This window comes from Perca flavescens, chromosome 17 (genome assembly GCF_004354835.1).
Source record: "Perca flavescens isolate YP-PL-M2 chromosome 17, PFLA_1.0, whole genome shotgun sequence".
Classification (NCBI taxonomy): Eukaryota; Metazoa; Chordata; class Actinopteri; order Perciformes; family Percidae; genus Perca; species Perca flavescens.
In genome coordinates, this window is record NC_041347.1 from 11,985,558 (window position 1) to 12,000,318 (window position 14,761).

The 14,761-nt window shown below is 41.4% G+C and overlaps 1 protein-coding gene across 4 annotated transcripts in view; it reads left to right on the forward strand.

Annotated features, from left to right (window-relative positions):
• Window positions 1-14,761, forward strand: part of LOC114572406 (signal-induced proliferation-associated 1-like protein 2) — a 99,520-nt gene that overhangs the window by 65,044 nt on the left and 19,715 nt on the right. For all 4 annotated transcript variants that reach the window (XM_028604019.1, XM_028604021.1, XM_028604020.1 and 1 more), the window contains 4 exons: window positions 1,778-2,052; window positions 8,428-8,682; window positions 13,038-13,184; window positions 14,624-14,727. In XM_028604019.1, coding sequence (XP_028459820.1) covers window positions 1,778-2,052; window positions 8,428-8,682; window positions 13,038-13,184; window positions 14,624-14,727 — 781 coding nt within the window. The remainder of the gene's footprint in view (window positions 1-1,777; window positions 2,053-8,427; window positions 8,683-13,037; window positions 13,185-14,623; window positions 14,728-14,761) is intronic.

Below are 14,761 nucleotides of genomic sequence, written 5' to 3' on the forward strand. Positions count from 1 at the left end.
GTCGTTGTCGTGCTGAAACACCCATCCTCGACCCATCTTCAGCTCTCTCACTGAGGGAAGGAGATGTCGGTCCAGAATTCCACGATACATGGCCCCGTCCATCCTCCCCTCAATACGATGGAGTTGTCCCGTCCCCTTGGCTGAAAAGCACACCCCAAAGCATGATGTTGCCACCACCATGCTTGACGGTGGGGATGGTGTTCTTTGGGTTGTACTCGGTGTTCTTTGCCCTCCAAACACGACGAGTTGAGTTGAGGCCAAAAAGTTCTATTTTGGTCTCATCTGACCACATCACCTTCTTCCAGGCCTCTTCTGAGTCGTCCAGGTGGTGAATGGCGAACTTCATGCGGGCCTGTACATGTTTCTTCTTGAGCAGGGGGACCTTGCGTGCGCTGCAGGATTTCAATCCATGACGGCGTAGTGTGTTACCAACCGTTTCTTTTATAACTGTGGTCCCAGCTGCCTTCAGTTGATTCATCAGTTCCCCCCTTGTGGTTTTGGGATGATTCCTCACCGTTCGCATGATCAGGGACACCCCACGAGGCAAGATCTTGTGTGGAGGCCCAGACCGAGGGAGGTTGGCGATGGTGTGGTGCTTCTTCCATTTCCTGATAACTGCACCGACAGTTGATCTTTTCTCTCCAAGTTGCTTTCCGATTCTCTTGTAGCCCATCCCAGCCTTGTGCAGATAACAATCTTGTCCCTGATGTCCGTAGAAAGCTCTTTGGTCTTGCCCATGGTAGTGATGTTGGATGCTGGTTGTTTGGGTGTTCACAGGTGTCTTTTATACAGGTAACGAGGTGAGGCAGGTGTATTTGATGTATATAATTGGTTCGGATTGGGGCTGTGTCTTAAAGAAAGACTAACTGGCTTGTAGGAGCCAGAATACTTGCTGTTTGTCCAGGGGGTCAAATACTTGTTTTTCCTCATCAGATGGTTATCAATTTTAATAAATTCATATGATGTGATTTTCTGGAATTTTCTTTGGGATTCTGTCTTTCACTGTTAGAATGTACATATGATTAAAATTGTAGATTTTTGCATTCTTTGTAAGTGGGCAAACCTGCAAAATCAGCAAGGGGTCAAATACTTATTTCCCCCACTGTATGTGTTGATGAGTAAATGTTGTCCTTTTATAGAAATAAGCTCTGGTTAATGGACTTAGTTATATGGACAGGTCTGTGTTTCAGGGGAAGTGTTGATCCTAATTTCCCACACAACACCCACAGTGCCACTGTAGTCGGTGTACATAGAAACTGGTGTGTATTTGTGTGTGCAGTAAATGTGTGTTTTAGCTGCCTCTATGCACCTCTAAGCCAGTTAGCTCGTCATGTACCCTCTTATTAACTTCCATTTTGAGAGGTTCTTTGAATTTTCCAAACAAACATGCTTGTGCACTTTGGCCTAAGGACAGGATGTTGCTCTACTCTAATAGTATTTTTCCTGTGTGTGCATATGTGTGTTTCTTGTGTAATAAAACCCCCCTACACACGCACACACATCTACTAGAAGAGATGGAAATTGTTGTTGGAATATACTGTATTAGCTTAGAAAGCTCCTATACACGGATATTGAAATCACTCAACTTCCAGTCTTTCTCTGTCCATCTCATGATTGTTTTGTTTTCTCCTAGCGATTGCATCCATTTCACGAAACACTTCATTTTCTACTAAAGTGTTTCTGGTGCCTTTCATGTTTTTGGATCAGTGCAAAAAAGACAAAATCAATATACTTTTATTGTAGATGATGAGTACATCGATTTTGATTCTGGTTGCAGATCACCACAAGAGGTTGCGAGACATCAGAGATGACTTTGCGCCGGAACAGCCTCGGCCAGCTCGGTTTCCACGTCAACTTTGAGGGCATCGTGGCCGACGTGGAGCCCTTTGGCTTCGCCTGGAAGGCAGGGTTGAGGCAGGGCAGCCGACTGGTGGAGATCTGCAAGGTGGCTGTCGCTACTCTCACCCACGAGCAAATGATTGACCTGCTGCGCACATCCGTCAGCGTCAAAGTGGTTATAATCCAGCCCCATGAAGACGGCGCTCCCCGAAGGTAACTCCACACCTTTGTTTTCTTATGTTTTACTTGAAAACTAACACTTTCTAACAACACTACAGACAAAGGATGCTTACAAAACACATGCAGACTTCCTAATGTCTTTACATTTTGGCCCCTGTGGTTAGTGAAATGGAGAAGCAGGTGCTCCTAAAAAATGTATGAGGCATAACAGAAGAGTAGTTTCTTTTTCTCATTTTTCCATGCAGCTGCGGTAAATTAACTTGACATTTTCTCTCATGTTTGAGATGATTAGCATAAAGAAATGCTTACATACTGTTTTTGTTGCACAAGGGTTGATGTTGCTCTCCGCTGATTTCTCTGGAGAGGGGACTGTCTTTGTATTGATGTGGCTATGTTTCAAGAGAAAGCTCCAGCAGGGCTGTAGAGTCACGCAGACACGGACAGTCAGCGTTTCTCCCTAATGATAATGAGAGGAGCATTTTGATTAATGGCTCAACTGTCGCTGCCATTGTCTGACAGCTCACATTTGCAGATTGCTTTTTTTTTTTTTTTTTTTTCTTCTTCCCTAACCTCACCTTATCTTCTATTCAGCAATTAGGGTGGGAGTGTTTGGCTTTTTAGGGACACATGGTCTGTGTAAAATGCTCGTTCTGCTTGTTTTGTTTTGTCTCTTTCTCACTCACATTTTCAACATCTTTGTTTTGGTTGTGCTTCAGGCTGACAGATTCGTGTACCAACGAATGTTTTTTCCACTTTGTCACAGATAACCACAGCAAAATGATGTGACAGAGTGCAGAGAGAATACCTCCACTTAATACCATTTTCTGTTTATGATGTTCGAGGTAATGCTAATATTGTTTGCTAATCATTAAAATTAAAAACCTGTGGACTAGAGCTGCAAAGATTAATCAATTCATCGATTAGCTGTCAAATATTAAATTAGTCACCAACTATTTTGATAATTTATTAATCGGGTTGAGTAATTTTGTTAATTAAAAAAGTAGTGCTGTCAGTTAAATGCGTTATTAACGGCGTTAACGCAAACCCAATTTAACGGCGTCAATTTTTTTTAGCGCGAGATTACCGTTCTTTTTGGCCTAGCAAACTTTTTTTCGCATGCGGTTGCAACAGCTAGTAATGTTAGAAAAACTACAACACCACACCGGATCCAGCTAGCCTGGAAACAACAGGCACGCTGCACACACTTGTTTGGGTTTGCGAGCCGGCCGAAGAGTAGTAGGCTAACGTTACGTTTTGAGTGGATGGCGAGCGCGAGACGCCAAAATGGATGCCAATAAGATTGTGAATGGAAAGTTTACTTTTAAAAAGTTGCCAAATGGTTCCATTGACAAGACCAAAGTGATCTGTGTGTTTAATCGTTGTGAACTGAGCCACCATCGCAGCACGTCCAGTCTGGAATTCTCCACCCCCTCGTCAAACCAGGCGACAAATAAATAAATGCGATTATGTGTGTCATTATGTCAAAGACTACATAGTAGGTACGTGTTCTGGTTTGTTCTGGTCTGGCAACAGAGTAGTAACATATTTGCAGCCCCCAGATGGTGGGCGAACATGCCTCGTCCGTGAATCCAACACAGCAGCCTCTCCGGCAGAAAAGACATCTAATCCTCTTACCATGAGCTGTGATGATACATGATGATACAATCGTAATCGCAGTTCAGGGAAGCCAAAAGCAGACAAAACAAACATCTTCCAAAACTGATTCTGTGTCGACAAACGCGTGTCTGTGGAGATGTGGGTTACACACAGGATAGAGGATTCTGTAAGGAAAGCTTTTAGACAGCCAATAAAATATGGTTTTAAAAAACTACACATGCTTTATAGCATTGTGCCCAAAAGTATGCGTTATACAGAGGTGGGTAGAGCAGCCAAAAATTGTACTCAAGTAAAAGTACTGTTACTTCAGAATAATATGACTCAAGTAAAAGTAAAAAGTATAGTGATTTAAAACTATTCCTAGAATTTTTTTCAAAAACTTACTCAAGTAAATGTAACTTAGTAAATGTAACTCGTTACTACCCACCTCTGGCGTTTATATCATGCTGCAGTCCATATTGGGTGGTATGAGCATAATTCAGTGGGCTTGACTAATATATGGCGTTGCTAGCAGATGCATCTGACAGTAGGAGACTAAACTGGTCAGAGCTGTTGAGCTCTACTGGGAGATTTCCTTCTCTAACTGAAACCCAGTTTCTCATCATCGTCCCATGAGACCCAAAAGGCTCCGTCTCGGGTCCTGTGAATTTTCTCCCAAGACATCAAGAGGTGAGAGGTCAAGTGAAGAATCTCGAGGGCTCTCAACTCTTTTCGCTGCTGCGTCTTTGAGTTGCTAAAGTGTTGCAGTCAACAATAAGTACTCCAGTTTCTCAACCATTATCTCAAAGGAAAGGAATTCAGCAGGGGGCCCAGTCAGTTAGTCCCCTGTGGCCAGAGATATGGGGGTTAGTCTAACAACAATGGACAAGAGTCTCATGACCTCCAGACAATATACCCTGGCTCCACACTGCTACCATGACAAGGAAAAATGTTTTCATAAGCCCATGTTGGGCCTCGAAGATCTGTGTTTTCTCTGTACTGTTTTAAAACTGTCAGAATGTCATTTAGTCTTCTTTATTTTGTGATTCCTCCAGATTCAATGAGGATTGATGGTATCATCTGGTTGCTAACATTATATTTTATTAAAAAAAAATGAACATTAAGGCAACTTTGTAGGACTGTTTTGCGGCAAATCTCCTAAAGCTGTTTATGGCCTAAACAGGTTTACCCGGCTTTGCTTGAAGCCTATGGATTATGGCTCTAATATTAGTCGTACCTATAGGACTGTATTTATTTACACTGGAGGAAGGATGTGGGTTTGGCACAGTGCAGTACCAGAGGCTTTCCATCATCACTTTGAAAAGCTTCAAACAAGTTCAACATGTTAGCCTTGGATCAAACTAATGAGAAAAAGATGAGAAAGATTAGCTCTTTGAAACAGAAATGCAATGTACAGAACATGGCAGTGATTGTATGTTTTGGTATATGGTCATCAGAGATGGAAGAGTAAACAAGGATCAGTACAATGTGGACTAAAAGGGATGATTACTACAAGACACACAAACACTAACCGAACCAAAAGAAATTACTATTTTCATAGTTTTAGCCTTTATGTATTTTATTAGAACATATTTTACATTTTTAGGTTTTCATTGCAAAGATTTATGTTTTAAAAACGGCAGGTAACCCGATTTGAAGTGGATTCAACCTGCATAAGCCCCCTGCTGATAATAAGTATTGCCTGTGACATTCAGATGGCCACTTGTGACCTTTCCTTTGAAGTGTCATCGGACTTGTCATCAAGGATTTCCATCTGGACTGAAGTTAAGCCGGCTTTCTCACTTCCCATGCTGACACCCTGTGAAAGTGACCACTGCTAAACCAAAACTCAGAGAACCTGCATTACAAATTGCTCGGCTTAATCCCCTCACATTCTTCACAGGAGGCGTTCTTTCCTTTAGATCACTTTGCAAAGAAATCATTGAAAAGGGCCTTTTCCCTCTCTTTTTTTGCAGTCCTATACATTTTTCCGTGCACCTTATTTAATGAACCTCCTGAGTCCTGACACTGTTCTGCAAAGGTCCTGTGGAGGGCACAACCTCTGTGGCTTTTTGCTGTGACGTGGACTCTTGACTGTGGGAATGGATTAGCTCGTTGCTCAGTCGCTGGCCATGTCATTAGAGTGACCGCTCTCTGAGGTCTAAGGTCCTGTTATCATACTGGTCTATTGTAATTTGTTAAGAGCCAGTGACTGAAGGAGCGTATTGTTAACCTCCAACTGGCCACAGACTTTTATTTATTTTATTTTCAATGAGCAATGATGTTATTTTAGTAATGTCACGTCAAGTTGTGGCAATTGTGTTGTCAAATGATTTCCTCCAACAAGTCAGACATACAGTAGCTGTATTTTTAGCGGACTGGATGTTGGTTTTAAGTTGTAGATCTTCTCCTACAAGCTCATGTAGGCTATTGTGGTATAATGTACAGTATAACCCCTGCAGCAGCAGTTCTAGGTGGGAATCAAGAGGAAGCAGGCAGTAGTATATTAGTTCCTGGTTTCCTTCGCCCCTTATCGCCGGCTGGATGTGTCTCCTCCACCACCAGCCTACAGCTCAGGTTTAACTATTGACCAAACATCCGTTTCCTGCTTCGTGCTCTTTCATCATGATTTATACACAGGGAGTCCGATTTCTCCCTATAAATTACCAACAAGAAGCACATTCTACATACATCAGACCAATATGATTATTTCCATTTGCAGCTAAGCTTGCAGGGGCTCTGAGGGAGACTATTAGCGTCATAAGAGAAATTCACCTCGTCAGTGCTTGCTCATTCTGGTGCAAAAAGCAGAGCAAGGGACAATGGCTGAGACCTTTCTTGTTGACAAGCTGTTAGCTAGGTTTAGCCTATTCAGAGAGTAATGATGTGTGGCAACCTGGCTGGAACACACACACACACACACACACACGCACACGCACGCAGTGAATCAAAGTAATGAATGCGTTTGCAGCCCTGTTAAAAAAACAAATGTTTTAAAATTTAACAACAGTCAAGATTTAACACTAGTTAGTATGTTTTTCTGACATAACACAAAACATTATTGACAGACCTCAGGTTTTACATGGGATAATGATTAAATCGGTTATATCACCATTCTCCTCATACACATACAGTACTTCGCCCAACAAGATAAATTCCTTGTTCGTTTATGGACATCTCTGATCTTCTGACGCTGTAATGCCACTCATTACTCTCACTGTTCCATATATCAAACCAGTGATGCATGCTATATATATATATATATATATATATATATATATATATATATATATATATATATATATATATATATATATATATATATATATATATATATATATGCATCACTGGTTTGATATATATATATATATATATATATAGTAAATAAATAATGTAAAGTATGGAGGATGTGGAGCATCACACCATGGACAGTCTTTCATCGTGAATGAGGCCAGCTAGCCGGTGACATTGACCAGATGTGAGAAACATGGTAGACGAGAAGGAAGCGAGGGATGCTCTTCTAGTTAGGTCTTTAGAAGACCCACTGCTCCAGTGGGAGGCAGATGTAAACAGCCTAGCCACCCATGGCCCAGTTTGATGAGAGGGGTTATTGCCCCCTCCACCGCAGACTTTGCAATCAGCCAGCGCACCCTCCTCAAGCTCCACTGTGTGTACATGTATGACCACAGCAAAGTATACACAGCTTTCCATCCCCCAGTGGATTCTGGAAAATGGACATTAGAGGGGGAGGGCAGTGTAATCATCAGGTTCATGCTTGAGATGCTTTTGGAGAGCTAGCAGAGCATCCAGGCTGTTTAACCCGGACCCACCATCCTGTAAACCCCTCGTCCTTCCAAACATACACACCAAGCCTCTGCCCAGCACCAACGATTAATGTTGCATGAAATGGCATCACAGGCCTTGTCCATCCCAGAGATCCTCAGTGTTGTTAGCAGTAATGGGATGGAGAGTGAGGGAGGGAAAAGCCTCCTGTGTAGTGCTGCTCAGGGGAGACCTAAATCTGATTAAGTGGCAAGCTGAGATTTTCGGCTCTATTAAAATAGGCAAAGTGTTTTCCACTGTTTTCTATGTGCCTGATGTATCGGTGTGTTGTTTGTTGGCACACACATGCCTGCACATGGACACACTATGTTTAGATGTCTGCCTCTGGCTAATTATTTCTTTTTTGGTGTAGTCATGGTAATGGATGAAGTTTTTACAGAGGACACCAGGGTCAGTTGTCTTGTACAGTAAAGTATGGTAACAACTGAAAATGTTGCATTAAAATAATTTTATGAAATTCTCATTTTCATGGGCAAACATGATAAAACATGTAGTGTAAAGTATAAAGTTTTTACATAACATAGTAATGTGGATTTAATGACTTATATTGAATGTAAATTGAGCTATTAAACTCTTATTTTTATGATTCATTACGTCCTCAAGAATGAATTGTAATTGTAGCTATATGCACAATGCTGAAGTAATATAGTGAAATAATGTGATTTATTACATTAAATTAATTCTTTGTTCCATGATTAATCAACTGTGTTCTCCATTGTAATTACTGGAGCTTCTCAGGCAGTTGTAAGATTGTCATCAGATTAAAGCTGCAATGATCAATATTTGATATTATTAATGGAAAAATGACGTTGTGATGTGAATGTCAAAGAAGTCACTAGTAGTGACTAATTGGAAGGAATGCAACCTGCAATGCAACTGGGATGTTAATGTCTCCTTTTCATCCCTGCGTCATCATTGCTGACCTTGACCTTCTTCTCTGTTTCCTTCCACATCCTCCTTCCCTCTCAGGGGCTGTTCCGAGCTTTATCGCATACCCATGGTGGAGTACAAAGTCGACAGCGAGGGTACACCCTGCGAGTACAAGACACCCTTCAGGAGAAACACCACCTGGCATCGGGTGCCCACAGCTGCTGCACCACCGCTATCCCGGGGCTCACCCACGCAGGGCCCTGATCGCCTGCAGTGTCAGCAGATCCTCCAGCAGCACCAGGCAGCTATCCCACGAAGCACCTCCTTCGATAGGAAGTTACCAGATGGGTCCAGGTAACGCTAGACTTCAAAAGACTAAGAATTTACATAATGACATAAGTTTTGTCCATTGCCTCCTATTAATCCACACTAGAGGATGGATACCCGACCCGAGCCCGACGGTACCCAACAGGCCGGGCCGGGTTTGGACAGATATTTAGAAATTATGTTCGGGTCGGGCTCGGTCACATCAGCGCGATAAGGCATTGAACATTTTAAATTTAAAACTGCTTATTATGTAGGTAGCCAACTGCGCGCCTGTGTTAACGCTTGTTGCCCCGTGTGCGCTGATGTGCTCATCTGCTGACATTTCCAAATGCCTTCCTACAGTTGCTTAATAAAAGCGTGCTTTCCACACAAACAAACGTTTATGAGAAAAAAATTTTTATTTTAACTGGGTCAGGCTCGAGTCGGGCTTGGACATAAATATCTTAATGCCTGTCGGGGTCCGGTTCGGTTACTGCTCTGTCGGGCGCAGTAATCCTCACATAATAAAGAAACACTGCAAGAGCTTAAAGAGATATGTTGCTGATTTAAATCCAGCTGTGTGTCATGGCAGTGTGTTTAGATGAACAGTGTTTGGTTTCTGTCCGTGGCGCTAGTGCATGAAGCTCCCCGCAGACGATGCGACACGCGGCACAGAGGTCTGCCGAAATCCGCTCTTCCATACACTAGCTCCACGGAGACAAGCCACACACCCTTCATCTAAACATACTGCACACACAATGATGAGACAGAGCTGGTTTAAAATAGGCTAAGTATCCCTGTAAACAACATTTCCTTTATCCGCCTGTAAAAGACCACACTACATTTGGGTTAGTATGTGTTCAATTATTATGAATGTGATGTCCAAAAAAGGTTTTGACACCTTTACCACCTTACAATATGCACAATAAGACTAAAATTAAAGCAGCAGTAAGCCTTACGCAGATACAAACTAACAATTAAAATAATAAAGTAAAAGATCAAGTCACAGCCGCATTATTGACAGTGGTGCAAAAAAGTAAGTGAATGCAAAAAATGATTAAACAATGAAACAAAACGATGCTTTTAATACACTTTTGGAAGTTAAGCTTTCTATTCAAGGTTTTTCAGAAAGGTAGGCAGAGCAAAGATTGCGATCAAACATCATGCCGCTCAAAAGATCCAATCCTTTGAGATGAAATCTTTGAACTCATTTCGAGAAGAGCGGCAGTATCACTTTGAGGGGCTGTTGTGTTCCGTTATTTGCATTCATATAAACGGAGCATTTTAGTCCAATGAATTCACGGCTTCGCTTTCATCTCCATTTAGATGACAAGGCAACACTCTGACTTTGTTCCTGTCCTAGACGTTGTCTCTTTTGGCCATCTCCATTGAGCCATGTAAATCAGTGATTTGTTCATTCTAATGAAACCCCTACAGTCATGATAACCTTTCCAGCGTGTCACACCGACCCCCCCCTTCTGGGGTTGCCTGTTCTGACTATACTGGGATAATGGCCGTCTTCTCTGCCTAATCAGAGTCCCTAGTAGCGGGAGCACTCCATTCTCCCTCGCTACTTTCTCTCTCTCCGTACCCCGCTCCCTCCCTCTTCCTGCACCCTGCTGAGGAGGAGGTGATGGGGACACTGACACAGCTCAGCTCATCTCATCCAATTACTGTAGAAACAAAGAGAGTGCTCTTCCCAGGACCACGATATGTAGCACCCAAGAGGGAGTGGGAGTAGAGAAGGCAGATGAAGGAGTCATAGAGTGAAGAGGGAGGAAGGGAGGGAGGAGGAAGGAGGGAGGAAGACAGGACGGGAATATAATGCAGTCGCATATTCCAGAAAAATAAATCAACATATAGAATAATTGATAATTTGGGGGTTTTCAGCAACCAGCAGTCTGCAGTTGCCAGAGGATACGTGTAAAAACTGTAGAGTAGCTCAACAATGAGAGAGAGAGATAGATATATATATATATATATATATATATATATATATATATATATATATATATATATATATATATATATATATATATATATATATTTAAACACATACTGACTACTATGTGTTGTGATTGTTTAGCAAGCAAGCAGAGAAGTCCGAACCATAAAACGTTAGCTATTTATAAGTAATTTTGAAAAGATATAAATAGTTAGCTCAAAGTGATATGGTTATAAATATATAGATAAATAATGGATACAGTTTAAAGACTCAGATTCAATTGTATCAAAACATTATCGTAAAAATAATATCAACTTTTACATTATTATTGGTGTTAAATAACATCCCGTTTTAAATTGAAATGAACATGTTTGTAACATGACAGGTGTTGTCGATGAAAGGGCACTGGAGTTTATCTGACCGGGATAAACTCTAAAAATGAATCTTGATAGCTTAGATAAATCAACGTCCCATCCACACATGTATCTGAATCCAGACTTGGCACTGTAAAATATGACACCTACGACGCAGCCAACTGGGACCGATCCCTAATCTCTGTAGCCTCGAATGTTATTGCTGTGCAGAAAGAGAAAAAAAGTTCAATATTCCCCCTCCCAGAACTTTACATTATGTCAAGAGAGGAAGACAAGGAGAACAAAAAGCAGCTGCTGCTGTTTCACATTAAAATGGCTAGACCCGGCTGAGGAGACTAACACTTCAGCCAGGGAGGAAATGTAGCGTTCGGGCCAAAGTGTTCAATGATGTGAGCCGCGACTGAGTTACTGACAGTTTAGTCAGTTTCCCATGGAGGTCTAGACAAAGGAAACCCGATGACAAAGCGGAAAGGGAAAGAATTTGTCACCTTCTAAATGTACGTTTTGTTCATTGTGATTTTTGAATTATGAGGTTCTAATGGATTTTTATTTCCTTTTAAAGTTTTATATTTGTATTATTCTCTGATCTTTAAATGCTCCTTTTATTCTTGTAAATTTAAAAAAAAGGGAGAAACCACACACATCTTGTCATCTGGGACATCCACTTCACTTAGACCAATCCTAAACTCATTATACAAACAAATACATAAGAAGGACACAGAAGAAGGACACAGGGCGCCTGGATAGCTCCAGTGGAGGTTTGCTCCTCGACGCAGCGGGCCCGGGTTCGACTCCGACCTGCGGCCCTTTGCTGCATGTTGTTCCCCCCCCGTCCCCTTTCATTTCTTCAGCTGTCCTGTCAATGAAGGCCCAAAAATGCCCAAAAAATAATCTTAAAAAAGAAGAAGAAGGACACAGAGATGAAAGAGTTTGCAGCAAGACCTGGCTGGAGACTTAATGTGATAGCCATCCTGCCTATGTTATTGCAGTCTTATTTTCTTCCGGTTATTTAACCTACTTTGGTGTGTTGGTTAAAAGGAAGGCAGCAGACATAACTCGAGTGCAATGTTTATTTTTTTACTCTAGACCATAGTCCGCAAGATTTTCCTGACCAGGCGAAAGATATTAAGTCAGGGCTTATTGCGAGACAGTACAAAAACCACTTTGGATAGGTTGAGCTGAGACAAGTAAATGACTAAACCTCCTTTTAACAGGTCATGTGTGAAAAGATAGTTTAAGAGCAGAGTCGAGTTTGTGTTTCAAAGCAGAAATCTCAAGCATCCTCTTACATTCAGAGGCTACCTCTGTCTTTTTTTACTCTACATACACACCGGGCTGCACCATCTGGATTCCTCACCGAGGCGTATTGCCATAACTAATCTCTGTTTCTGTTTCTGTTTCTCTTTGGAGAACAAGACGCCTTCTCCCTCACTGACAGCTCTCACGCGTCCTTAGAGATTATTTACGGTGTGATTCACTGGAGTGACACCCAACCCAATAATAAAGTCATTAACACTGGACAGCAAAGAAAAAGAAAAGACGTTTTTCCACTTATGAAATGTCAGCTTCTAGAGTCTAATTCAGACATTGAGTATAGAATTGTTTCAAATAATAATCTGTACACAATAGTAGTGCTAAAATGTGTAATATAGCAAGTACTTTATTTTTTATTTTATTTTTTAAACCTTTATTTATCCAGGTAAACTGTTTGAGAACAACTTCTCATTTACAAACATGACCTGGCCAACATTGACACAATATTGGCACGTCAACAGTTTTAACAATTAACTCATCTTTTAAGTAATTTACATATTCCCTCATTTAAAAAGAATTCACTGCTTTTCTTTGTTTTATATCATTGTAAATTGAATATCCTCTGGTTTTGGACTGTTTCAAGATGTCACCCTGGGCTCTGGGGAATTTTGATGTTTTCTTTTCTCACTATTTTCTGACATTTTATAAACAATTAAGTAAGTAGTTGCAGTCCAAAATCGATTTATACATAATAATGTGATGCACAGCCCACGTTTTGACCATCTATGGGTTTTTAAACTTGTGTATCTTTTGTCCATCTGTTTCTGCAGGACGATGCAGGATATGGAGAACCCCCAGGTCACCTCGTGTAACAAGGGAGACCAGCACTACCGCAGCTCCCCCAGTAACCAGTCCTCCTCCAGTGATCCAGGACCTTGTGGCAGTTGCACATGGTCCCAGCAGCCTGGATACGATGGGTACGGGACCACAGCAGTGTTACTTCTGTTAAAATAGCCTAGTAGTAGTCCCTCCAGGAATATGCGGTTTTGCAGTAATGAGTGCAGCTACAATCAGTCCCAGCACTATTTCTGAGAACTTCCAATTTTGTAAAATGACAGCAATTTTTCCACATGAAATGACCAAAACGTCAATGCACTTTTGGCCAGTCATCCCTCTTTTTTTTTCTTTTTTAGCAGGTATTGGTCTAACAAAACAATAAAATGATGCCTGTCACAGTGTAATACCACATCCAGAGCTTAAAGTTAGGGAAGATGATGGAGGATGATTAGTTTCATGTACTAGATTTAATTTACTTTTAACATGCATTATTATAGTCTCCATTCAACCATCCCAAATCTCAAACATAAATGGTCACTTTGTAAAATAGGCAATTCAGCTTTATAGCCATAAAAAGTATTTTTTTACAGTAACCTTTTCCTCCTCCTGTTCAGAAGACTTAAAAAGGATGAGCACTTAAGATATGATAGAAGGTTATTATAAAGAATTCTTTCTTGTCCTTCAGTTCTTCAACTGAAGTGCCACTTTAGCAAACTACACTGTAATTTTGGAGAAAGCCATCGAAAAGACATCTGTTGATAAAAAAAAAAAAACTAACAATCAAAAACGAGAGCAGGAGGAAGAGGCTTAAGCCGACATGGACATTTTTAGCTTCTGTCAACATGGAAGAAGAGAAAAAAAGTGACAATTTCTTTCTGTCATCAAAGTTTTCCTGTTCATGTGTTTTTTTTCCCCCTTTACAGTCCAATATTAGATCTCTTTTCAATATTCAGTTCTTTGTCCTGCTTTTGATCATATAGTATGCAGGGCTTCAGACTGTACAGACGTGACGTCTGTCAGGTTGAGTCTTGTACATGAGTAGAATCCATCAGAGACCGATGTCTGTCTGTAAGTGGTTACAGACCATGACAAGAGGCTTAGCTGCACACTGCTGCCTTTCTGTCAGAGGCCTCAAAGTGCACTGAACTCTCAGGGATCACTTTGTCCTGTCAGAGCTGTCAGGATGCAGAGTGGCAGACATGTTGACTAGCTGGTTTCATCTCCAGTTAGAGTCTGTGCTAAAGATCACGAGACACTGTAGCTTCTGTTCATCTGTTGTAACCTTCATTGGCTCTTTAAGGTTTAATTAAGACCTGCTTTGAAAAATGTGCTGCTCTTTCCCCTTTGTCAAGAGCCAAGACATTGGCATGCCCAGTCGAATAAAAGGAGGTCTCTTGTCAGCAATGTCTGGCAGCTCCTTTATTCTATTATAAGCGATAAGTGATTCGACCTTAAATGATCTCGGGCTAATTGCTGTACATTGGTGGTAAACTATTGAAGCCTTTCTCTGACTAAAATACAGAGTTCACTCTGTAGACAGAAAATAATTTACAGCCAATTTCCCTCTTTCTTTCTCCAGGTGTCCCTCCCCTATCCTCCATGAGCGGGCAGGTGACATCCAGGGGGGTGACGGAGAGATCCACAGGGAACGGGAGCCCACCCTGGAGAGGACAAGATCTGCAGGTGAGTCCGATGTACTTTTAACAGTGATATATGC